The 22,615-nt window shown below is 63.9% G+C and overlaps 1 protein-coding gene across 3 annotated transcripts in view; it reads left to right on the forward strand.

Annotated features, from left to right (window-relative positions):
• Nucleotides 1–22,615, forward strand: part of CAMK2B (calcium/calmodulin dependent protein kinase II beta) — a 77,037-nt gene that overhangs the window by 24,805 nt on the left and 29,617 nt on the right. For all 3 annotated transcript variants that reach the window (XM_032875055.1, XM_032875056.1, XM_032875057.1), the window contains exons 2-3: nucleotides 2,760–2,854; nucleotides 17,128–17,187. In XM_032875055.1, coding sequence (XP_032730946.1) covers nucleotides 2,760–2,854; nucleotides 17,128–17,187 — 155 coding nt within the window. The remainder of the gene's footprint in view (nucleotides 1–2,759; nucleotides 2,855–17,127; nucleotides 17,188–22,615) is intronic.

The raw sequence follows: 22,615 nt of genomic DNA on the forward strand, positions 1-22,615 counted from the left end.
GCAACTGGCCGAGCTGGCAGCAAGGGGAGGAGGCGGCAGCTGCTCTGAGATGCCAGGCTGAGGCCCAGTCCAGGTGCAGGGAGGGCAGGTGGCCCATCTGGGAGGCGCAGTTCCTGGCAGTCCTTCAGGGCCAGCCCAGGGGGAGGGGGCAGATGCCTGGTGTGGGCCATGAGATTGGGTTTGCCATGACCAGAGGCCAGAGGGGTGGTGGTTCCTTGGGGCTGCACAGCTTCCCTGTGCTTGTCCCGCCTTGCTGCCTGATGGCCAGCTTCTCCCTCCGGCGAGTCCATGTGGGGAGTCGTCTGAGTGCCTGGCTGGCCTCTCCTGGTGACTCCCACAGCATCTACCGTTGGAGACCCCAGCCCCTTGCCCAGACCCTCATCCCTGGACTGGGTTTGAATGGACATTGGGGTGCAGGTGCCCAATGGCAGGCAGGGGTGGGGGCAGCCCTTTCTAGAACTTTCCTCTAGGCCAGGCAACAGGGACTACCCCAGAGGGGCTCCCAGAGGTGCCCTCCCCTCACCTGGCAGGTGGGACCTTGGGGCAAAAAGGTCTGTGTCCGGTATTGAGTGCCTGCTGGATGCACTGTGCCTGCTGCCTTCCTTGTTCCTTCCTAGTCCAGTGTCTGGCCTCTGTCTGCCTGTCCCTGGCCTTACACATGTCCTCACCATCACGGGCATAGATATTCTGTGCTCCGGGAGGAAGCAGGCCCCCTGGATGTGGGGCAGAGGGGCAGCCCCCGGCATGGTCCGCATAGCTGTCTGTCCAGAGTCCTTCTTGGCTGTAGGCTCGCCATCTTGTTCGCGCCCTCCCTGCTGTGCACCAGGCGGGACTCCTGCTCACTGTCCTGTCCTTTATCCTGTCCTTACCCTGTCTGGTGGGAGGGCCTAATGCGTCCTTCCCTGCTCCCAGAATGAGCCCACCTCCGTCCCCTGGGGGCCTCCCTTGGGGCCCACCCTGCCCCAGCTATTGGCAACTTGCAGGTGGGGGTCAGGCCTGGGCTGTGAGGTCAGATTCTAGCACAGGAAGTCCTGACTGTCCCCCGGAGGCTCACGGAGCCTTGGGTGATCTGTGGACCAGCAGTGGGTGGGGTTGTGTTCCTCTCCAGCAGTCAGTGAGCGTTGAGACCAAAGCAGTGGGGGCAGATGGCCCTGCAGGCCGTGCTCAGCCCTTGGGCCTCCCTGGGAGCCTGTCCTGCTCCTGCAGCCGCGGGGAGACAGGCTCAGAGAGAATGATGCAGGGTGGACAGAGCAGCCTTCAAACCCAGATGGGCAGGAAGCTTCTGGCTTTTCCCCTCCCATGGGGGTCAAAACATCATCCTTCTCTTCCCTGTCTTCTGACATAGTGAGAGGGAGCACAGGGGCTGAGGGTGTGGACGGAGCCGTGTGTGTCCCCAGCCTGCTTGCTCCCCCACAAACAGCCCCCACCTGCTTTTCCAGCTGCCTTCAGGAACGCAAGGACGCAGCCCCGCGCAGAGCTGTTGGTTACAATGAGCTGCAGTGTTAGATTTAGTGCGATACTCACGTTTTTTCAGGAAAGTGAATAGTACTCTTTAATGAATTTTTTTCTCTGAAAGGATCCATTGGTGCCCCCTCATCAGCGGGGACATGTCCCAGGGCCCGCAATGGACGCCTGAAGCGGCGCGGAGTTCTGAGCTCCGAGGGCACCATGTTTTCTTCCCGTGTGTGCGCGCGGGGTTAGGCTCCATTTACGGATCGGGGTCAGTACGTGCCCGCGAAGGAGAGCGGTGTCCCAGCAGGCCGTCGGAGCAGAGGCTGTGTGAACGCTGTCTCCGTGCACTGGCTTACCGGCGGGGCGAGAGGGTGACGAGCCCTCGTGAGCAGGTGACCGGCTCAGGCTGGGGACATGGCGTGAGGCGGCCGCTGACCTTTGGACCGCATGTCCGGAGATCATGACCTTCCGGTTGAGCGTGGGGCCCCTACTCTGCAGGAAGCAAAGCCAGGAGGAAAGGGGACTGTTGCGGGGCAAGTGTTCTCTGTTGGAGACCCTGCGTTCCCCGCGCCCACAGCAGCCGTGGGTTTATCAGGCTGCGTGGATGGTGGGGAGGCCTGTGCCTGCGGAGCCTTTGGGGAGGAAGACAGTGGAAGACTGTGCCCGCCCGTCCCCCGTGGCCTCCCAGCTGGACTGAGACCCTTCCTGAGACATTTCCTGTTCCCGGCCGACTCCCGGGGACCTGTGTGACGTTCTTAGGAAATCCGATTGAACCAGGGCTGGTGACAAGTGGAATACCACACAGGACCCGATGGCACCCACATGGCCTGCTCGGGGCCCTCTGTGCCGGCCCCCCCCACCCCCCTGCTCTCAGAAGCACAGCACTGCCGTGCAACTCGGGAGGGGCCCTGTCCTCCAGCTGGGCAGCTTAGTGGCACGATGCTTCTCCCTCCCTCCAGAACCTTCAATGAGTCCCAGCTACACTGCCTGGAGCTGGGCTGGTTCATGCGTTTGGGGAGGACTCGCTAGGCCTCACGGTTTGGTGCAGGGAGCTAGAGGAGGACACTGGGAGACCCCAGGCAGGCCCTTCATCCAGCAAGGACAGCAAGGCCACAGTCTAGCAGGAGCTGGGTGTCCCCCAGGCAGGGGTTCTCTGTCTGGCAGCCGCCCAGCACAGGGGCCAGGAGCATCTGGTGCCCCTGCCCGGAACAGGTCACGGCCCAGGCTGGGCTTTGGGGTCGGGTGCTAGGTGCTCTCAGGGAGGTTAATCGACTCTCCTCTGTCTCTGTCCCCCATTTCCTCCCCAGGGGGGCTTTCTCTGTGGTCCGGCGCTGTGTCAAGCTCTGCACCGGCCATGAGTATGCAGCCAAGATCATCAACACCAAGAAGCTGTCGGCCAGAGGTAGGCATGGCTGCGCCGGTGGGGGCCGGGCTCCTATAGGTGGCATCTCCTCCGGCCTGGTGGGGCAAGCAGCAGGGAGAGGAACCCATCTGCTCAGACTGGGGTCACTCCTTGACTCTGGTCTGGGAGCTCCTGGAGGGCTGGCAGTGGGGGCACTCAGAGGTCTGAAGACGTCTCGTGACTGATGCTGTGGGGTTGCTGGACCATGGGACCTCTCCAGGGAACGGTTTGCTGAAGTAGGGCAGGACTCTGGGCCTGCAGGGTTGAGTGTGGTGCTGGGCAGGACCTGGCCCTGGGCAGGAACCTGTCTACCTTGTTGTCCCTCTGGAGCCCTTGCTGGGTGGTGGCCCAGGCTGGGCACACAACAGAACCATGCCCTCTTGGGGTCCAACAGTGATGTGTGGTGGGGTGCTGCCCTCAGCAGGTTTCTCAGAGTACACAGTTGGGGGCAAGGGGCAGGGATCCATCAGGCCCCCCGAGGAACCCCAGGGCCAGTCAGGAGGAGGCCGGGTGATCCCTGGGCAGAGAGAGTCAAGCTAGGCCCCAGTCTGGTGCCATCTCGCTTGCCCAGGGACCCCCGGTTAGTGTCCAGACACAGATTGAGCTGAGAGGCTCCTTCTCTGGCCTGAGAGAGGCTGGACTTGGGTAGTGCTGGCTTACCTTCCCCCCCCAAGATGTGGGGTCCAGTCTGTGGGGTGTGCAGGTCAGTCTGGTGGCCTGCAAGGCACACTGTTGAGTCCCCCGTGCGATTTCTTCAGGCCTGTTTCCAAGGGTGGGCTCTCCTGTCCCAGCTCACGGTGGGGGGCCTGCAGGGCCTGGGGGGGGGGTCTGTCCCACATCCTCAGAGCCTGCTGCCCCCATGCGGGCATGAGCAGGGAGATTCTGGGCAGACCCAGAAGCATGAGCTCCCGACCGTCCCTGGATGACCAGTCCACCCCCTCCCCAGGGGGACAGTGGTGGGCTCTGCTGGCCTCTGTGGAGCTGGCTGTGGTGGCCGGGCAGGGAGGGGGAATGCGGTGGATCTCCTGCGACTCTTTGAGCCAAGGCAGCCCCAGAGCACGTGTGCCTGGACAAGGTGCCACCACGGAGCATGCCCTGGCACGCACACATGCAGCACATGTGCACGCAGCACACACGGAACACATGCACACACGCAGAACATGCACGCAGCACACACAGAACACACGTGCACACGCAGACACACGGAACACGCGCGCACACACAGCACACACATGCAGCACACATGTACACATGCACGCAGCACACACATGCACGCATGCCGTGCACGCACACACACACGCAGCACGCACGCCTATATGCAGCACACGTGCACACACACACACGTGCATACACAGCACACGTGCAGACCAGACACGCACACACGCATTACACACGCCTGCACGGAGCTCCCAAGGTCCCTGACACCAGCTGGGGGATGCTAGTGGATGCCGGCTGGCGGTGGTTTGGGAGGATATGGCTGCAGGGGTGGAGTCCCTAAGGCAGGAGGAACATAGGCTTGTTCCAGACCATGGGAGGAGGAGAGGCAGCCCCCCTCAGAGGTCCCCCAGACTGTCGACGCAGGCCCTCTCCCCATGCTTGGCACTGAGCAAACATCCTCGTAAGCCACTGCAACTCCAGGTGTGAGCATGAGCAGGGGGGAGGGCAGGGAGCAGTAGGAGGGTCTTGAGGGATGCATAGGAGTTTGTGAGGCTCAAGCAGAAAGGGATGTGGGTATGTTTCTGTAGAATCACTCGGCTCCCCTGCAGTACCCTTCCCCCTGCCCCATGGGTGCCTTCAACGTGCTCTACAAGCAGGGAGGTTCAGGACCAGCAGAAGCCTCAACTTGCAGGTGTGTTGGGAGAGTACCACTGCACGTGCTCACTCTGCCCCGGCAGGAGTGCACCTGCTCGCCCCTTCCTGGCCAGACAGCCTGCTTTGTTGCCTCCGTGTCCCTGAGGCCAGGCCCCTGGAGCCCCTGCCAGCGTGCAGCCAGGGAGCTGTGCGGAGCCTGGGGCTCCCGTCAGTCCTGCTCCTGCCCATGTCCTCACACACGTGTCCTGGGCACAGCCTGGGATGGGTGGCGGGAGCAGGGCCGCAGCAGGGCCGTGGGGAGCCAGAGTGGCTGGCCCGCCCCATCCCACCTACTCTCGGGGCCTCTGCTGCTTTGCCCCCCATGCTCAGGCCTCTGCACTGCCCAGCACTGGGGGGGTCTGGGACATTTTTGTTTCCTTTGTAACTCTTTATCAGGGGAACTTTAAAACATCCCCAAATAGAGAGAAGGGGACAGCATGGTCCCCCAGCTTCGACAGCTGGCGACTCTCCGCTGACTCTGCTTCGTCTGTAACCCCCGTCCTGCAGCCCATCCCAGATGCCCTGCTGCTCTGCACGTTGTTGCTCAGCACGTCTGTCCGAGGGAGGAGCGGTCTACACGGAGGACTGGTCGCCTCCCCTGTGCGGGGGCCTCAGGGTCCTCGGGCCCTCCCCAGTCCCTCCTGGCTTTCCTAGCTGAGGGGACCAGTGGGAGGGCCAAGGGGACAGGGTCTCTGTGCAGACTCTCACCTTCGTGCTCAGCGTGGGCCAACGGTGGGCTGGGGCTTGGCACCACACCCCCTCCCCCCATGCCTCAGTGTCCCCAGCCATAACAGGGATGAAACTAGTGTGTACTCGTACCTGATCGTGTGGGGAGTAAGGTGCTTAGGAGTGGCCCACAGGTATAGTGCTGCCCGAGACCTCCCCTCTCCGCCTCGCTCCCTCCCCTTTCCGGCCACCCAGCCTGTGGGTCCCAGGCCCCCTCCTCTGTGAAGCTGCCCTTGGTCCTCCCGCCCAGCTTGGAAACCCCCAAGTCTGAAGGCGTCTCTCCGCCGACGGCTTGTTCCTGGAGGGCACTAGCAGCTCTGTGCCCTTCCTGCTCCCAGACCCTCCGTCAGGCTGCAGGGCAGCCTTCCGTAGGCCCCAAGTTCTCCCCTGGCCTGACGCACCGTCTGGCCCTGTCTGCTCCCTCCCACCAGCTCTCCTTAGGCCCTTGGCTTCTTCCAGTGCCTCATGCTCCTGGGTCTTTGCACATGTCTGTTCTCTCTGGAAATGATTTTCCCGAACTGTCTGTTGGTGACCTTTCCTCAGTGGGTCTGCTCTCTGCCTCAGTGGATTGTGGGACCCAAGCACCCTCTTTGTACTATGACTGTCTTTGCCACCAGACTTATAGGCCCCGGGGGCAGGGCCTGGATCCACTGGGTTCCCTGCCACGTCTCCCACACTCTGGCCAGAGCCCGTTGCTCCAGAAGTGGTGTGGAGGGGATGGCCACATTCCCGGAGTGAATGCATTTTGGTGAGGGGTGTACACAGAGTATGCTGGAGATGGGTTAGGCTCCCAGGTGGGATGCGGGGTGGGGATGGGGTGGAGGGTATCTAGAGGGTTGGGCTGCTGTGTTGGGTCTGTGGGGCATGCCCCTGTCATCTGGGATGTCCGGGCACCCGAGCGTGGTTGGGAAGCCTGGTGGCCACTCTGTAACTAGATCCCGCAGGGTCACAGAAAGTGTCCTGAGCGAGGGCACCCAGCCTGTTCTGTGGCATGTGCCAAACCAGCTCCCTTGCCAGGTAGCCCATTTCCGAGATCTGTGTCCTGCTGCCTCGGAGGAGGGATGGAGAAGGGCCCATGGGTGAGGGGGAGGGACCCAGGGCAAGTGCCTTAGAAAGAGGAGTGGTGGGAAGTGGAGATGCAGAGCCCTTGTCCCCCACTGTCCTGTCCATCTGTTGCTGAGTCCAGTGCACTGCGGAGGGGGTCCACACTCCTCCCCCACAGGGGGCAGCAGCCTGGCTCCTTTGAGGCTTCTGCTGATAGAGAAGTGGCCGGCCACATGCAGTGGCCAGGAGCACACGGGCCCTGGACACACGTCACCTGCCCTGCTCGGTCACGGGCGCTCCTGGGAGTGCCAGGAAACTGCAGGTGCCGTGTGCTGTCGGGGCTAGAGCTGTAACGCTTCCTGTGTCTCCAAGGGGGGACTGCGAACAGACCTGGGTTGCGGGGTACTGTTAACAGAAGCAGCTCGAGGGACGTGAATTGCCTGGGGTCAGGGCTTGTCGGGGCACCAGAGTGTGAATTGCCTGGGGTCAGGGCTTGTCGGGGCACCAGAGTCTGCAGACCACGTCTCCGCACCACTCTGGGTGGTGGCTAAAGGAAGGGAGGAGCTGCCGAGGACGGGGCCCGCCCTGCCCTTCAGCAGCACTGTGTCTGCACCAGGCTTCTCCATGACCTTCCTCACCCCCTGTGGTCTGGCTGGGCACCTCGTTTCACAAATGAGGGGACTGAGCCCTCCAGAAGTCCGGAGCATTGCTCAGGTTCCCCCAGCGGTGCTGAGCAGAGCCTGGGGCACAGGCAGCTTTAGGGTCCACCCAGCTGGGGGGCCTGATGAGGGTCAGGCATGGGGCTGACTGCGCAGGGGAGGGGCTGGTGTCTCGGGTGGGGCTGACCGCACAGGTGTGGTCAGGTGGGGCTCACAGGTGGGGTTCACCTCATGGGAGGGGCTCACCTCTGGATGAGGGGACTGAGTGACAGGTGAGGAGATGAGGCCTCACCTGTGAGCCTCCTGGGACCCGCAAGCTGATGCCTGGCTCACCCCCAGCTCCTTCCTGGGTCACCTCGGGCTGCCCTTTCCGTAGGGCCTGTGTGGCTCCTTGTGCCGTGGGGCACCCCTGCGCGAAAGTGTGATGGGGCGGGGCAGGCCCGGCCCCCTCCCCCCAGAAAGCTGGACCGGCCCCCTTGGCACAGCGAGTCCCAGGTTTCCCAGGTTTCGCTGCCGGGGTGGGGAGGGGGGCGCCCCCCACCACAGCCCGGCAGCCGGACCAGGCTCCGCGGAACTGGGTTAATGGAGGACGCAGCGCCGCATTGCAGGGGCGGCTGAGCATGCGCGGCCGGAGCCCCTCCCTCCCTCTCCCTCCCTCTCCCTCCCCTGCGCTCGGAGGTGGGGACCCTTCCCCACGGTCCCCTCTTCTCCCTCCTGTCTGTTCCCTCCTCCTCTCCCTTCCTCTCCCTCCCTCTCCCCTCCTCCGGATCCCGCCTCCCTCCCCTCTCTTACCATCCCCTCCCCCTCCCTTCTGCCCCTCCCCGCTCCTCCCCTCCCCGCTCCTCCCCAGTCCCAGCCCCGGCTTCCCCGACCCACCAGGACTCTTGGGGCCTCCTCCCTGGCCGCTCGCAGCGCCCCCTGGGGCTGAGCCAGGGTCTTACAGTGTCAGCAGTTCCCAATTCCAGATAAATGATGATTTTTTAGAGTAAGCGAGTCCCAGACCCCCAACCAACTTTTAGTCCACTCGGCCCTCATGTGGGGGTTCCAGGGGACCCTGGGCCTTGGGAGGGGTCCTGCGGGGATTTGGAGAGCGTGGGAATGGGGGCCTCTCCCTCTGCGCCCTCCTGCTCCCCGGCCCTGGCTCTCAGGTCCTGTCCCGGGATCCTCACTCCGGGGTCGGAGGAGGGGGACCGAGGCACCCGCAGATGGAGCAGGTACCATGGGTTTGGACAGACCCTGAGGGAAACCTGAGTACAAATCAGGCGCGAACGGAATAGGCTGTGCTCACGCTAGAAAGGGTGTCTCGGTGTGTCTGACTTCAGAGCATACCGACACAAGTTCTGGTTGTGATCCGGAACCCGAATTCAGCTGGGCGTTTTGTGTTTCATCAGCCAGCATGGAACAGCTGTCGGAAGAATGGGTTCTCGTGGTTAGTTCATCAACCAGATCGGCTAAGTCAAAACTTCTGAAAATGGTGGGGGTGGGTCCAGGGCGAGGGCAGAGAAGGGGCAAAGGCCAGGCCAGTGGGGGTCCTGGTGGGCTCACAGGTGAGGTGGAGAGCACGGCCTCTGGGGTCCGGGTGACTCTGGGGTGCGGTGGCATTTGTGAAGGCGGAGTCTGAGTGTGTCCCAGGGGCTGGGGTCTGAGTGGTGTTGGTGCTCCCCCTTCTGGGGCTCAGGCGTCCGTGGGGCCTCCCACCCCACTGGGTCGTGGGGTCAGCAGGGGTGAGGGGGCAGTGGCGCCCCAGAAGGTGGACTGGCCCGGGGTGATTGGGAAGGTCATTAGGAGGGAATGTCCGTGAACTCCTGTGTCCTGTCCTTCCCCAAATCTGAAGGGACCCTTCCCAGCACCTCTGCCCATCCCCACATGCACCCGGAGCCCCCCAGAGGTGGATGCAGGCTCAGAGGGGCAGTTCTAGGTCTGAGGACCTGGGTTCTGGCCCCAGCCCTCTGGCTTGGCAGGTCTTGGGGGCTTTGGGGGGCCTGGGTGTCCTCTCTGAGTAGGACTGTGGGGGTGAGCCCTGCGCTGTCAGGGGCCGTGCCCATGTAAGGAAGGCGTACAGTCTCTGCTCAGCGCCAAGAGCATGGCCTGGCTGTGATGCTGAGGCTGCGTCGAGGGTGCCGTGGGGGGTGGGCTGTGACGGGACCTTACCCAGTAGGTCCTGTGATACCAGGGCTAGGGACGAAGTGGGAGAGGAGGCAGTCCCGGGATATCCTGTCACCACACCCTCCTGTCCTGGAAGGTGGCTGTGTCCCGTCTGACAGCTGATGAGACGGAGGATTACAGAGGACAGTCACCACTGGGGAGGTTGGGAGTCCTGCCCTGTGGTTGCAGACATGACCCAGCCCAGGACCCAGATGCTACACAGCTGAGACGGACAGCTGCCTATGCTGCCCACGCTGCCCAGGCTCGGAGCCTGGGGAGGGCTGCACGTCAGGCCCGTGGGGTGCACTTGGGGACACGGGAGCAGCCTGGGCTGCGGGAGGCAGGGGTCGGAGTGACGAGAGAGCAGAGTCCCCGGTCTCCACCGTGGGATGTGGTCAGTGTCTCTGAATGATTGCTCTCTGGCGCGGGGTAGGAGGGCCCTGCGCCTGGTGTGCCTGGGGAGTGGCTTTGGGGCCAGGGCACTTGCTCTGGGAGGCAGGTTGCCCCGGGCGAGGGGGCTGCACAGCGGGGGCCTCACATGTGGGCCCCCTTTCTGAGCTGAGTTGCACGTTGTGTCGGGTGGTGGCTGTGGGCCCAAGCAAGGAAGGCCTCCATCCAGGGGAGGCCAGCTGAGGGCGGAGAGGGAGGGCGCTGGGGACCCAGCTGCCCCCCAGCCCCTCGGGGCCTGCACGCAGCTCAGAGGCCTGGGTGTGCCGTGTGGGGAGGGCCTGGTGGCTGTCTTTGTCCCTGTGGCAGCTGCAGGATGGCACAGATGCCCCTGTGGGGTGGGCGCGGTAATTGCTGGTTGCCAAGTTGCCTTTTTGAAATAAAACTCGCACAGAAGTCTGCGCGGGGGATCTTTTCATCTTCCTTGCTCTGCCGGCACCCTGGGGCGCCCAGAGCAGGACGGGGTGCTCCACCGAAGCACTGTGGGCCGGTGGGGCCTCCCCCCATGGCTGCCTACACGTGGGCCCGGGCTGGTGGCAGCCCAGCCCCACTTCCCCCAGCCTCCCTGTGCCCCACCCCCCATCTCAGAGCTGGGGTGAGGGTCGTCGCAGCCCTACCTTGCAGAAGCCCTTGGAAGCTTCGGGGCCTGTGCTGAGCACGCGGCAGGTGCTGGTCCCAGGTGACCCGGCAGAACCCCGAGCTGTTCCTGGAGTCTCCCCGTGAGCCCCATCTGCAGGCTCGAGCTGTGGAAGCTCTGACTCAGGGACGTCCTTCTTGAGAGTGGTCTCTTCCCGGCGGCGAGCAGCCTTGCGCCAAGACCCGATGTTGTCAGCGGGACAGAGCCAAGGTGGGATCCCCCACTGTGAATAGGTGTCTTCCCTGACCCGCTCCCTCCCCAAGCCATGCGCCTCCCGCTCCTCATGACCCTGCAGGTGTAAGTGTCCAGGACGTCCGGCGGCTCAGCCACAAGGGGGCCGGCTCTGTCCCTGGAGATTGTGAGAATTCGTGAATATGAGAGTTACAGGGGTGATGCTGGATGGCGTGGGCCTGGGGCGATGGGTATTGTGGATATCTGTGAGCCTCCTAGGATTCTAGAAGGCTCCTTCTTGCCATGTGATGGTTCAGACACGTATATGGGTGGAAAGGAGGGGAGGGACCTCTGTGTGACGTCCCAGGGCCCTGTGCCGTGGGTCAGCTGAGGCAGCGGGTTCTCATCTGTGTGCGGTGCTGCTGAAACCCCCAGCGATTGGAGCGAGGACACCTGCCGGGGTCTCGAGCAGCTTGTGTCGTGGGGCTGGAGGAGGGAAGCAGGAAAACAGGCCAGGTGCCCAGCTCTGCAAGGCAGGCTGGGAGTGGGGGGACAGAGGTGGGGCCAGGACAAGGGGCTGGGGTCTCGTGTCTGTCAAGTCCTCTCCCTGGAATCCCCCCACCCTTTCTGCACATGGGAAACAGACTCAGAGCGAGGCTTGGCTACTCCAGGGTCCCCACGTCCACCAGAGGTTGGAACATGGGCAGTCCCCCAGCTCCATGATCCTGGTTCTGCTTCCGGCTGGTTTATCTTGGAGGGAACAGGAGTCCAGGCAGCCCCAGGCCCTGTGGAGCCCACAGCTGAATGCAGGATGGGACAAGGGGGCCGGATCCTCCCAAGTCCCCTGAGGCGGTCAGCACCTGGCCTTCTCCTGGGGGGGGTGTTCTGTCTCTGGCTGGTTGTGGCCCCCATGGCTGGGGAGTGTGTCGTGCTTCCCATGGCTTTGCCCGCCCCTCTGTGCCACCAGGCCCTCCAGTGCTGGTCCATGTCTGCTTCTGGGACCAGGGCACACACACACTCCCAAACCCCGCAGCCCGAGGGCTGCCCATCCTGTCCTGGGGCCTCGGTGGGCTCTCATGTACGTCCATGCGGAAGTGGATGGTGACCCTGGGCAGGGGCCTGACCTTGACACAGATCCCCACGGGCTTGGTCTGTCTAGGAGCTGCTGGACTCGGTGGGCCATGCTGGGCAGCAGCTGCCGTGGCCTGTGACCGTGGCTGGCTTCCTGACGTGTCCCAGTCTCCCTGCCCCAGGCCCGAACCCTCTGACATCCCTGCGTCCCTGGGTCATCCTGCAGACAGGGTGGGGGAGCCGATGGTGGCCCTGGAGCTGGCGGGGCTCCCCAGTGAACACAGCCCGCCTGTCCCATCCCAGGGGTCCTTGGGGGTCCAGTGGCTGCTCTCTCAGCCCCTGCTGCCCGCTGGGCTGTGTGGGCTCTTGTGTGGGATTTCATATTCCATCCAGCACGACCGCTGGGTTTTCCCAAGAAGTGGCTCACTTGTCCCAGGCCAAACCTTGGCACGCGGGGGGCGGGGCCAGTGGGACGCTGGCAGCTCCTCTTGCCAGGTGGGCCCGTCTCCCCTCCCATCCCTCCTCCACCCACACCAGTGCCTCGAGGGCGTCCTTCTGGCCGTGACAGCTCTGCTGCTGCTCCTGGCAGCTGGCGAGGGGCCAGGCGCCCACGCACGTCCCTCCTGTCCCCCTTCTCCTGGCACTGCCCCATCTCTACTCTGAGTCACCCACAGCCGGGGAGCAGGTGGGGGCCGGGGGGATGGGTGTCAGGGCTTTGCGGGCCACATCCCTGAGGGGCTGTGAGGAGCCCACGGTCTGGGGTCGCGTCCTGGCCTTGGGGACCAAGTGCCTCTGTGCACCTGCTTCCTTGTCTGGGACTTCCAGTCACACTGAGTGCGGCAGGAGCCACAGGCGTCCTCTCCCACTTGTGGGTACAGTCTCCCACCTCCCTCAGCTTCCTGACTTGGCCTGGGGGGCCCCACCTGAGGTGGCCCTGCCTGAGGGAAACTCTGCCTGGGGGAAACCCTGCCTTGGAGGTCCTCCCTGGTGGGGCCCTGCCTGGGGGAGACCCCACCTGGGGGGCCGTGCCTGGCGGGGCCCTGTCTGGGGGAGACCCTGCCTGGGGGCACTTGCTATGTGGAGCTGGCCATTTCTTGGGGCGTTATTGGAATGAGGGTGAGGCCTGCTGTGTAGTGGAGCAGATGGCTCCCATGTGTGGCCTCGCATGGCAGGCACCTGTTGCTTCCTGCCCCTTGGGAGTCCCTGCCCATCGCCCTCCTGGCTTGGCAGTGACAGCCCGGAGCAGCCTCTGCCTCCTCCTGCTCACAGGAGGCTCCTGAGGTCCGGCAGCTGCTGCCCCATGGAGGGTATGCAGGGCTCTGCTGCCCCCTTTCCCGGCCCCCAGCCTCCGAGCCTGGTCGCACTCACCTTGGGAACACTGAGGGCGCAGGGCGGGCCTGGCACAGGTGTGGTGATGGAAACCCAGGAGGGTTTCCTGGCGGTGCAGGCCATGGGCTGCCCGTGGCAACCTCACGCGTGCATGCGGCTGGGTCTCAGGCAGGCAGCAGCGGGGTCACAGCTGTGGTCTTGTTTTGCTGCGTTGGACACACTCTGTCGTGGGATGTAAGTGAATGCTTGTCTTATCTGTAACCCTGTCTCTCTGGTTGGAGAACAAAGATCTGGTCGTCGTGGGCACAGGTGTGCAAACGCGTCTCGAGTGTGCGAGAGGCATCTCCAGCGGGCACGGGCTTGTGTAGGGTGTCTGAGCTTTGAAGAGACGGTTGAACTCGGGAGTCCCCAAGCACTGTGACAATCGCGTCTGTCCCCCGCGAGGGCATGTTCCTCCAAAACCTCTCTCTGGTGTGGGAGGCCCCCTTGAGGCTCCTGCAGGGCCGCATGAGGCCCTCCGCCTCTTCTGTCCCGGGGCTCACGGCACGGCTGCACCTGCTCCGTGTGGCCCGGATCTGCGTGCAGGCCCAGGGACCCTGGACACAGTCTGTGCTGGCCTCCCGCAGGTCTTCAGGAGGGAAGGGGGCAGAGGGACCTCCCTTCTATGAGCAAGTTTGCCCTCATTCCCTGGGAACCCCACTCCTGTCCCCATCCTGTCCCCTGTCACCCTCAGGCTCGTCCATGGAAGGCCGCAAGGGTGCCGTCCCTGGGGCCAGTGCATGTGGAGGGTGATGCAGGCTGGGCCTGACATGGGAGACTGGGGAGAGGAGGCCGCCCTATGGGGCCGGGACATGTGGGGTGTCAGGTCAGATTCTTGGGGCTCTCTCGACCTTAGCACAGGCGCTGTGTGCGTCCTGTGACGTGTGCCAGCGTTCCGTACCAAGACGCTAACCTGGGGCAGCAGCAGGTGCTGGGCCACAGGGCAACTCTGGGTGCCCCAGACACATGGGACAGCTGGCCACAGCTGTGGAAGGGCTCTTTTGAGCATCGTGGCCAGTGTCAACTGGCGTGGCTGCTCAGACCTCGTAGCCCTCCAGCACTGGCAGGTGCCTGGTAAGGCCCCTGGGCGGGGTGGGCAGCGTTTCAGCTGCATTCTGCCCCAGGCCTGCTCAGTGATCACTGCCATGGTGTCTGAGGTCCCGCGGCCAGAGCCCCAGGAGGCGGCAGAGGGTGCAGCCGTGAGCAGGTGTGGCGAGGTCCCGGGGCCGGTCAGGGGCGCTGCTGCCCGTTGGGGAATGGAATGGGCTGGGATCACCTTTCTTGGTCCAGGTGAGCGTTTAGGGCTGGGACGTGCTCCTCGTGGACCAGACTTGGTTATATTTGACTCACTTCTCCATGACTGCAATGGGGTTCTTGATGCAGAAGTTAAGTAATAACTTGGGCACCGCTGCAGGAAGGGATCAAAGGCTGAGGGCAGAGTGGAGCACTGACTCCGTGAGGGGGACAGCCTCCCGTCCCCGTCCCGGCTCAGGGGTGTCGGCTGAGATGAGCACTTTCCAGGCAGATGTCGCCATGGCAGGTTTTTGGGGCATGCCCTCATTAATCAGTGGCTTTGTGCTCGTTGGAGATGGGATCAGACCCTTTTTTAAAAAACAATATTTTGCCTCATCATAAAAGGAACATGAGATTGTTTGCAAGTTGGGGGAAAATGTAAAGAAAAAAGTAATTTATTGTTTAATGATCCCATGCTTCTGCTTGTTGGAAACGCGGTCACAGTCTGGGGGTGGGGTGCACGCTCTCACGTGCCTGTTGTGACTTTGTGTCAGAGCCTCTCCCTGCCCCATGCGGCCGGCCTGACAGCGAGGGGGACAGCCCGCCCGGAAGGTCAGTGACCTGCTGGGACCACGGGTGGCTGCGGGCATGCAGCCTATCGGCTAGGCTCCCCTTCCCTCCCCTTGCGCACTTGGGAGTCAGCCAGTCCTAGGGATGGGGCTGCGCCCTCAGGGACAGCTTTCAGGAGGAAAAGACAGTCTCTGCAGTTGCGTATTTCTGAAAAGGGGATTCCCACGTGCAATTTCGTCCTGTCTCTGTCTATGAAAACGACCCCGGCTCCCTCCACCCGACCCCCCTGAGAGCTCTCCCTGCCTCCGCCCCGGTCCACACGCGGGCGGGCTTCCTGGTGTCATCCGCACACGGGGAGGCGGCTCCGACGGTCCTGGGACGGTTGGCAAAATCGGATCGCGGACGGTTGGTTCCAGTTCTGTGGCGGTGGATGTTCTGCACTGAGGTCATGCCCGAGAGCGCCCTCGCTCTCGGGACACGTTCCCGGGCTGCCGCCTGGTAGGAGGATGGGGACCTCGGGGCTTCTCTCAGACGCTCAGAAAAAGTGTGTGCGCACGGAAGGACAGATGATGCCGAAGTGTTTTTTCTGAGGACGTGGCAGTGTCTGTGCAACTTTCTGTAGGTCTGAAAACCGTTCAGAGTAGTCACTTAAGAGAAAGCCCCAGGAACAAAAAAGTGAGGCTGTGCTCGCCCCCACTGCACCTGCAGGGCTGGTCCTGGCCGTGGCGACAGCCCCTACCCACGAAGATGGGGGATGAGATGTGGCCCCTCAGCCACGTCTTGCGTCGTCTGTCCCGAGTTTCATCCGATGGCAGACGGGGATCCATGCTGTGTGTGTCCTGTCGCGATTGTGTTGGACTCGTCCTTCCGGACGGTGACGCTCGGACCCACCCCCAGCGCCCGCTGTCACAAGCACTGCTGGGTCCTTCTGCTGGGCTCAGCTCCTGCCGCAGAGGGGACGGGGTGGCACCTGGGCGTGCTGTGCCGGGGGTGCAGGGGAGGGAACACGGGGTGGAGTGAGGCTCGGGCCCTCTGGCCAGCGCCCACCTACTGTTCTGCCAGAGCCCTCCCAGTGCCAGGGCGCCTGGCCACACAGGGCTGGGGGGTTAGCGTTTCCGGGGACTTTGGTGCTGGGAGGAGGGAGGGCCGGCTGGACCGGAGGTGTCCCAGAGAGAGTCCTGTCTGCAGGCGTGACATTCCCGCTCAGGAGAAGCACAGGTGTGTTCACAAGTATGTCCGAGCCCAGCACTGGCATGTGGCCCAGGGAGAGCCCACCACAGATGCGGCAGCAGGCTCCCTTCCTGCAGAAGGGCCTTCTGGTGCCCGGGTCTGTTGCCCCCAAGCTCAGGCAGGGCTGGGGGCCAGCAGGTGTGGGGAGGGTGCGGAGTCGCCTGCTCATTTGTCATACCCGGCAAAGGCCGCCGCATCCACCAGGATGGGCGCATGCGCAGCGCCATGCGCCCCACACCCTTGCTCTGAGGGGCTCAGGACCCCTGGTGCCCCCCCCAGCGCATCCCACCCTGCAGCAGCCACTGTCCTGAGTGGGGAACCCCCTGCCTCTCTTGACGGTCTGGCCACAGTGTGTGCCCAGCCACCTGTGTGTGCTGACCTCTGAATGAAAGCGCATTTTGGGGCTCCCTCTGTGAGCTGCTTGTGCCCCAGCCTGTGTTGGGGGCTGCGGTGCTGCTGTCACTGGAGGCCGCGTGCTGTTGTGCGGCCATAACCACCACCATTGTGCCTTCTCTAGTCAACGGAAATGAAGGTTTTTCTAGTATTTTGCTCTTAAGGTCTCCATTAAATTTTAAAATCCTCCTGCTACCCTGATTGTCTGGCATAGACGTTTCTGGTGAGTGGCTCAGTCCTCAGAGAGCCGGCCTCTGGAACAAGAGCGCTGGCTTCGAGGGGCGGCGGGGAGCTGGGAGGGCTCCCGAGACCCTGCTGGCCGCCGGCCCTGCCCGGCGACAGCCACGTTCTGCCAGCCCCACGGCCACTGGTGGACACGCTAGGCTTCAGCAGGAGGCTCCAGGGAGTCTGGAATCGAGACACGGTGAAGCATAGATTGGCGCCGTCAGCTCTGCCATGACATGTGCAGCATTTTCTCTTCCTGGACCGCCTGGGGCTCCCCACCTCTGCCTCTGTGGGCCTCTCGAGGCGAACCCCTGGCAGCCTCTTCCCGCCCTGGTGCCGCCAGCCAGGGTCTCTGGGCAGGTGGCTGGTGCGTGCGGAGGAAGGCAGTGGGCGCCTCCTCGGGCTGGGGCGTGTCTGGCAACCTGGTCTTGGCGGTGCTGGGCACGGGGGGTCACTGGCTGCTGGGGCACGGGGGGTCACACTGTGTTGCTCTCTGTCCGCAGATCACCAGAAGCTGGAGAGAGAGGCTCGGATCTGCCGTCTTCTGAAGCATTCCAACATTGGTGAGCTCGGGCGTGGGGGCGGGGGTGCCATCTCTCTGCACCCTGGCCAGCGGCCTTTCTGTCCCGGAGATTACACTGCAGAGGGACACCCAGAGGCCTCCTTTGCCTTCTCCATGGAAGTGTCCCATCCTCGGGCACCTGGCAGTGCCTCTCTCTACTGACCTGGAGGGGCCCTGGGGGTTCTGGGCAGCCTCTTGTGCAGCTCTGCCTGGATGGGTCCCAGCCCATCACTCTAACTCCCAGCTGGGATCCTGGCAGAAACATCATGTGGTTTTAGAAAAGCCACAAGACAGTCCAGTTAAGAAGAAAAACGTTTGGGAACCAAAAACCTCAAAGGCCACGCCAAGCGTCATCCTGGCCTGAGGTCTGAGGGCTCGTTCTGGAGAGCCACCGGTCCCCTGCTGGTCGTTGCCACTGTGCCCTGGGGGTGTAGAGCCTGGGGAGCCTGGAGCCATGGCCTCAAGGACGGTGGCCCTTTTTCTGAAAGCCCAGATCACCTCCTTGTGCACCCACAGGACCCTGGAAGTCAGCTTGGGCCTCCTGGGCCGCTTAACCAGCACTCCCCCCTCTGGAGTGGTCCCTTGGGGTGGTCCCTGCCTACTGCCCCAGGGAGCAGGTGTGTGTGTCGTCTGCCTGCCCGGCCCCACCTCTGGCCATGGAGGGACTTCCAGGAGCCCCCTGTGGGAAGCAGCTAAGAAGCACAGAGGGGCCAGTGGGTTTGCTGCCCTGGGGGCACCTAGGGAGCTGGTCAGGTGGGCTCGGGGCCCCTCTTGCCACTATTCCAGATCCGTTGGGCCAGGACAGGGCCCAGGACTCTATTTAAGAGAAACGGCAGGTGAGGTGGCTCGGTCACTTCTGGAGCCCCTGGCCTGAGGGGAGGTACATGCCACTCGCAGCTCCCAGGCCGGGGCCTCAGCCGTGGGGAGCCCAGGAGGCTGTAGGAAGCCTCGGCCGCTCCTCAGAGCCAGTCCTGGGAGCTCTGCCCTGAGGCTGTGCCCTGCAGGACTTGTGGGAGCGGCGGTGAAGGCAGACCCCCCACTTCCAGACAGCCCCCCACCGTACCCGCAGGCAGCTCCAGCCCTGGGCCCGGGCCGGGCACTTGCACTTGCAGATTCTCAAGCTGTGTGTGTTGGGCCCGCTGGCGTGCAGGCTCCTGACTCAGAGGCCTGTGGGCCCAGGAACCGGAACCTTCCCCAGCGAGCCTGGTGATTCTGATGCCGATGTCCACAGGACCCCAGTCACTCTTCACTGGCGGGGTGGGGGGAGCATGTGGGCCCGCGGTGGGCTTCTGTCAGACCCTCCACTGCCCCTGCTGTTGCGCTCTGTGCGTCGGAGCCCAGCAGCAGGCACCAGCTCACCCCCAGCGCCGCCCCTTGCCAGTCGCCTCCCCTGCATCGTCTGAGCACCAGCCAAGAGTGGGTCAGGAATTCCCTTCTAATAGGGGAGGACCCCAGTGTTCTCTGGGTGGGTGTTTGAGATAGTCTTCAAAAGACCACTCCTTGCCCTGCCTGGAGGCCCATGTTGTTCCGGGTCAGCCATGATCAGTCCTTGAGTCTTCATAGCAGCTTTATTCCAGAGCACGGGGGGCAGAGCCAAGACTGGGGGGAGGGGGCTGCAGAGAGAACATTCCAGAGCACAGGGGAGGCAGAGCCGAGGCGAGGGGGATGCAGAGGGAACATTCCAGAGCGTGGGGCAGGCAGAGTTGATGGGGGTGCAGAGGGAACATTCTAGAACATGGGGAGGCAGAGCTGAGACCGAGGTGCAGAAGGAATATTCTTTGAGAATACTCTGGGGAGTAGTGGGAGAGGTCTAGGGGGAGGTGAAGGGGTCCCCTTGCTCCCAGGCCTGGGTCTTCCCAGCCCCACTGTAGACAGAAGTGTCCCAGTGCCCCTGGCACAGGCAGTGGGACGTTGTTCGTCCCACTGGTGCAGGGCAGGGGCTCTGGGAGGGGCTGTTCCTCAGAGCAACTGTGTTCAGAGTGTGGGGCGGGAAGGAGCCTCCGTTTCCCCAACTGTGAAGTGGAGATGGGCCCTCCAGGGAGTCCCTGGGAGGCCCTGAGAGAGGAGTCAGGTGGACGTCAGGCGCAGTGAGTCCCGGCCTGCAGAGGGGACTCAGGGAGGCTCGGGGTCGGTCACCGCGGGGGCCCAGCCTTCCTGCGGACGGGCTGTTGCGGCTCCGAGCCCTTGCAGGGTCTGTGTGTGGTGAGCGGGGCTGCCCAGGCCACAGCTTCTGTGGCTCTTAACCCACGTGAGTCAGTCACGTGTGCTGCATAACAGGCAGCAAAGCTCAGCCCACAGGCGCTGATTGTCTGTGGGTTCGAGAGCTGTGGGGCTGGGGGCTCAGGCCTGGTACCCAGCCTGCGGGATCTGTGCAGAATGGCCGTGCGGGGCTCGAGAAAGCAGGACGGGCCTGGGCCTGGGCCCGGGCGGCTCCTCCGGGGCTCCCGTGCGGTGTGGACCCCAGCCCGAGCTGCGTCTGTGAAGGTTTGCCTGCGTGTCTGGGGTTTGCTCGCAGGCCGTGGCTCACGTGGTTGCCGGGGTCTCATCAGGACCACGTGCGTGTCTTTAGCACGTGGCAGGAGGTCCCCAGAGTGCGTAATGACAGGGACTCAGAGGGAGCCGGACGGGTAAGGGAGGGAGATCGAGAACTCGGACGCCTTAGAGCGTGGGGTTCGGTGGCAGCGTGTGTTCACAGCATTGCGTGGTCACTGCCACTCTCCGTGTCCACACTTCTCGTCGTCCCGGGGAGGGTCTGCGCCCGGGAAACACGACCTCCCATCAGGTCGCCCAGGCCCGGGGAGCCGCCATGTGCTGCGTCTGCGGGTTGGCCCCACGAGGACCCTCACGGCGGTGGGATCACACGTCGGTCCCTTTGTCACTCTTGTTCCACTCAGCGTCGTGCCCTCAGCGCCCGTCCCTGTTGAAGCGAGTTACGGGATTTCCTTGCTTTTCCAGGCTCCGTCACGTCGGCCTCCGCTCACCCGACAGCGGACCCGCGGCTTCTTGCCGCCTGTCGGCCTCACACACAGGGCTGCCGTGCACGAGGCCGCGCGTGGAGGGTGGGCACCCGTGTGGCTCCCGCGCTCCCACCTTTGGGGACACGCGCAGCAGTGTTAAACGGCTGGCTGCCAGCAGGTCGGCGGGGGTCGCTCTGCAGGCCCGCTGTGCTCCTCGAGCCAGGCCGGGGGGGCCACGCCGCCGCCCTGCCGCATGTGAGGGAGGGAGCGACGCTGTCCGCGCAGCAGGGGCCCGTCCCTGCCGCGGACACGTGAGGCCTCTGCTGACCTGTCACTCTGGAGCGGGCTCCACGGGGCCGGCCGCCCGTCACCAGCCATCCGGGCAGAGCGCTCCCCAGCGGGTGCAGGTTCTCCTCAGAGACAAGGGGGCTGCTGCACAGAGGACGCAGCTGTGTGGCCTGGCTTCAGCAGTGCCTTTTGTAGGGACGGGAGTAGGCCTGGGTGTCTGGGATGCCTGACCCAGTGTTCCCCCCAGCCTCCTCCATTCCCCCAGCCTTCCCCACTCTCCCCCCAACCGCCCCCAGTCTCCCTCACTCTCCAGCCTCCCTCCAGCCTCCTTCTAGCCTCTCTCCATCTCCCCCAACCTCCCCAGCCTCCCCGAACCTCCCTCCAGCCTCCCACAGTCTCATCCCAGCGTCTCCCCAGTCTCCTTCCAGCCTCCCCACAACCTGCACTTAGCCTGCCTCTGCAGTGACCTTTTCTCTTCAGGACCTGGCTCAGTGATGGCAAGTCTCTACCTTCTGGTTTCTGGGGTGGGAACTGAGCTCCTTTGCTGGGTGGTTCACCCCTGAGCTGGGCAGGTGGGCACCATGGAGGACATGTCATGGGGGAGCTTCCTGCCTGGACAGTGGAGAAGGGTCTCCGGTCTCCCGCTGCTCAGCCCCGCAGCTGGTGAAGTTATGCATCTGGGCCAGGCTCTCCTGCCGCAGGCAGCAAGGGCATCCCCGGGGCAGTCCAGAGGCTGCCTGGGAGTGTGGAGGGACCCCCCCTGAGAACGCCTCGGCCCAGGACTCAGGGACAGGCCCTGGAGGAGCTGTGGCCCTGGCGAGGGGAGCGTCCTGGGTGCACCCCTGTGCCCTCTGTGTAGAGGCCCCACAGGGCTTTTGGGCTGCGCTCTTGGGAGTGCGCGGGACTGCGTCGAGGCCGCACGCCCTACCCAGTGTCACGAGCGTCCTGCTTTACTTGGGCGGATTTTGCGACAAGTCACTTGGCAGCCTCAGCTCTGTCAGGAATCAGTCTGATATGCTAGATAGCTTTCCTTCTAAACTGTTAAAATAATGTGCGACTGCTTGTTAAATGTTAAAAATGTTTTTTTTTTTTTTTAAAAAAGGGTTCAAGTGCACACAGCCTCCACGTCGCCCAGGCGCCCCTTGTCTCCTAGGCGAGGAGGTGGGACCCGCCAGCAGGCCTAGGAGCCCAACCCCCTCCCACCAGCACTGGGGCCCGGGGCCTCCCGCAACCGTCCTGGACTGCTGGGGATCCCCCAGGGAAGGCGAGGAAGGCCCCCAGGAATGTCCCTCTGGGGTCCCTGGGCCTTCCTTGCTCTGTGCGCCAGGGCAGGCGGCTGGGCCGAGGAGGCCACACCTAGAGGGGGTGAACGTCTGTTCCCTGCACCGATTTCCCAGACAGTCCTGGAAGGAGGGTGCTGTGGGCAGGGCTCTGCTGGGTGCTGGGGAGAATTAGGCCAGCCTGAGGGCATCAGGGGTAGGAGGGAGGTCAGCATTGGCTTTGCGCACCCAGAGGTCTCTGTGACATCCCTGGGAGAGGGGACGGAGCCCAGGTAGCTGGCGGAGGCTGGGGACCCGGGAAGACCTCGCCTCACAATCATGGGGCCAGAAGGAGGGGTGAAGCCGAACGGGACAAGGCTGGACGCCAGGCCCTTGAGCAGAGCCACAGAGCCAGAAACGGGAGGGCAGCTGCCAGAGGAGCTGGCCCCGGGGTTGGCATGGGTGCCCCTCCACGGTGACCAGACACCCTGACTGCTTGGGCAGGAGCCCGGTCTCGGTGCCTGATTTCGGCCTGGGTCAGCGACTGCTGCTGCGGGACTGTGCTTCCAGGCACAAAGACGCTGCCGGCCGGGCCCCTGGGAAGGTTACAGCGGGAGGAAGGAGGAGGCCTGCAGGGCAGGCCACGAGGGCAGCGTGGAGGGTGCGAGCAAGGGGCTGCAGCCAACCCTCCTGGCGCTGGCGGCCTGCCCTGCGGGGAGAGGCCCAAGGAGCCACAGCCCCGGGGGTTCCGAACCCCACTCTGCACACTGCTTGGCCTCCGGGGAACCGCGTCTCTCCGCTGTGTGCACGGCCCCTCGCGTGCTGGTGAGCAGGCGGGTGCTCGGGGCGGCATCTGCCGGAGGCAGGGTCTGGCACAGGGGGCGGTTGCCGGAGGCAGGGTCTGGCACAGGGGGCGGCATGCAGA

Source organism: Lontra canadensis, unplaced genomic scaffold (genome assembly GCF_010015895.1).
Source record: "Lontra canadensis isolate GAN:19392208 unplaced genomic scaffold, GSC_riverotter_1.0 scaffold54, whole genome shotgun sequence".
Lineage (NCBI taxonomy): Eukaryota > Metazoa > Chordata > Mammalia > Carnivora > Mustelidae > Lontra > Lontra canadensis.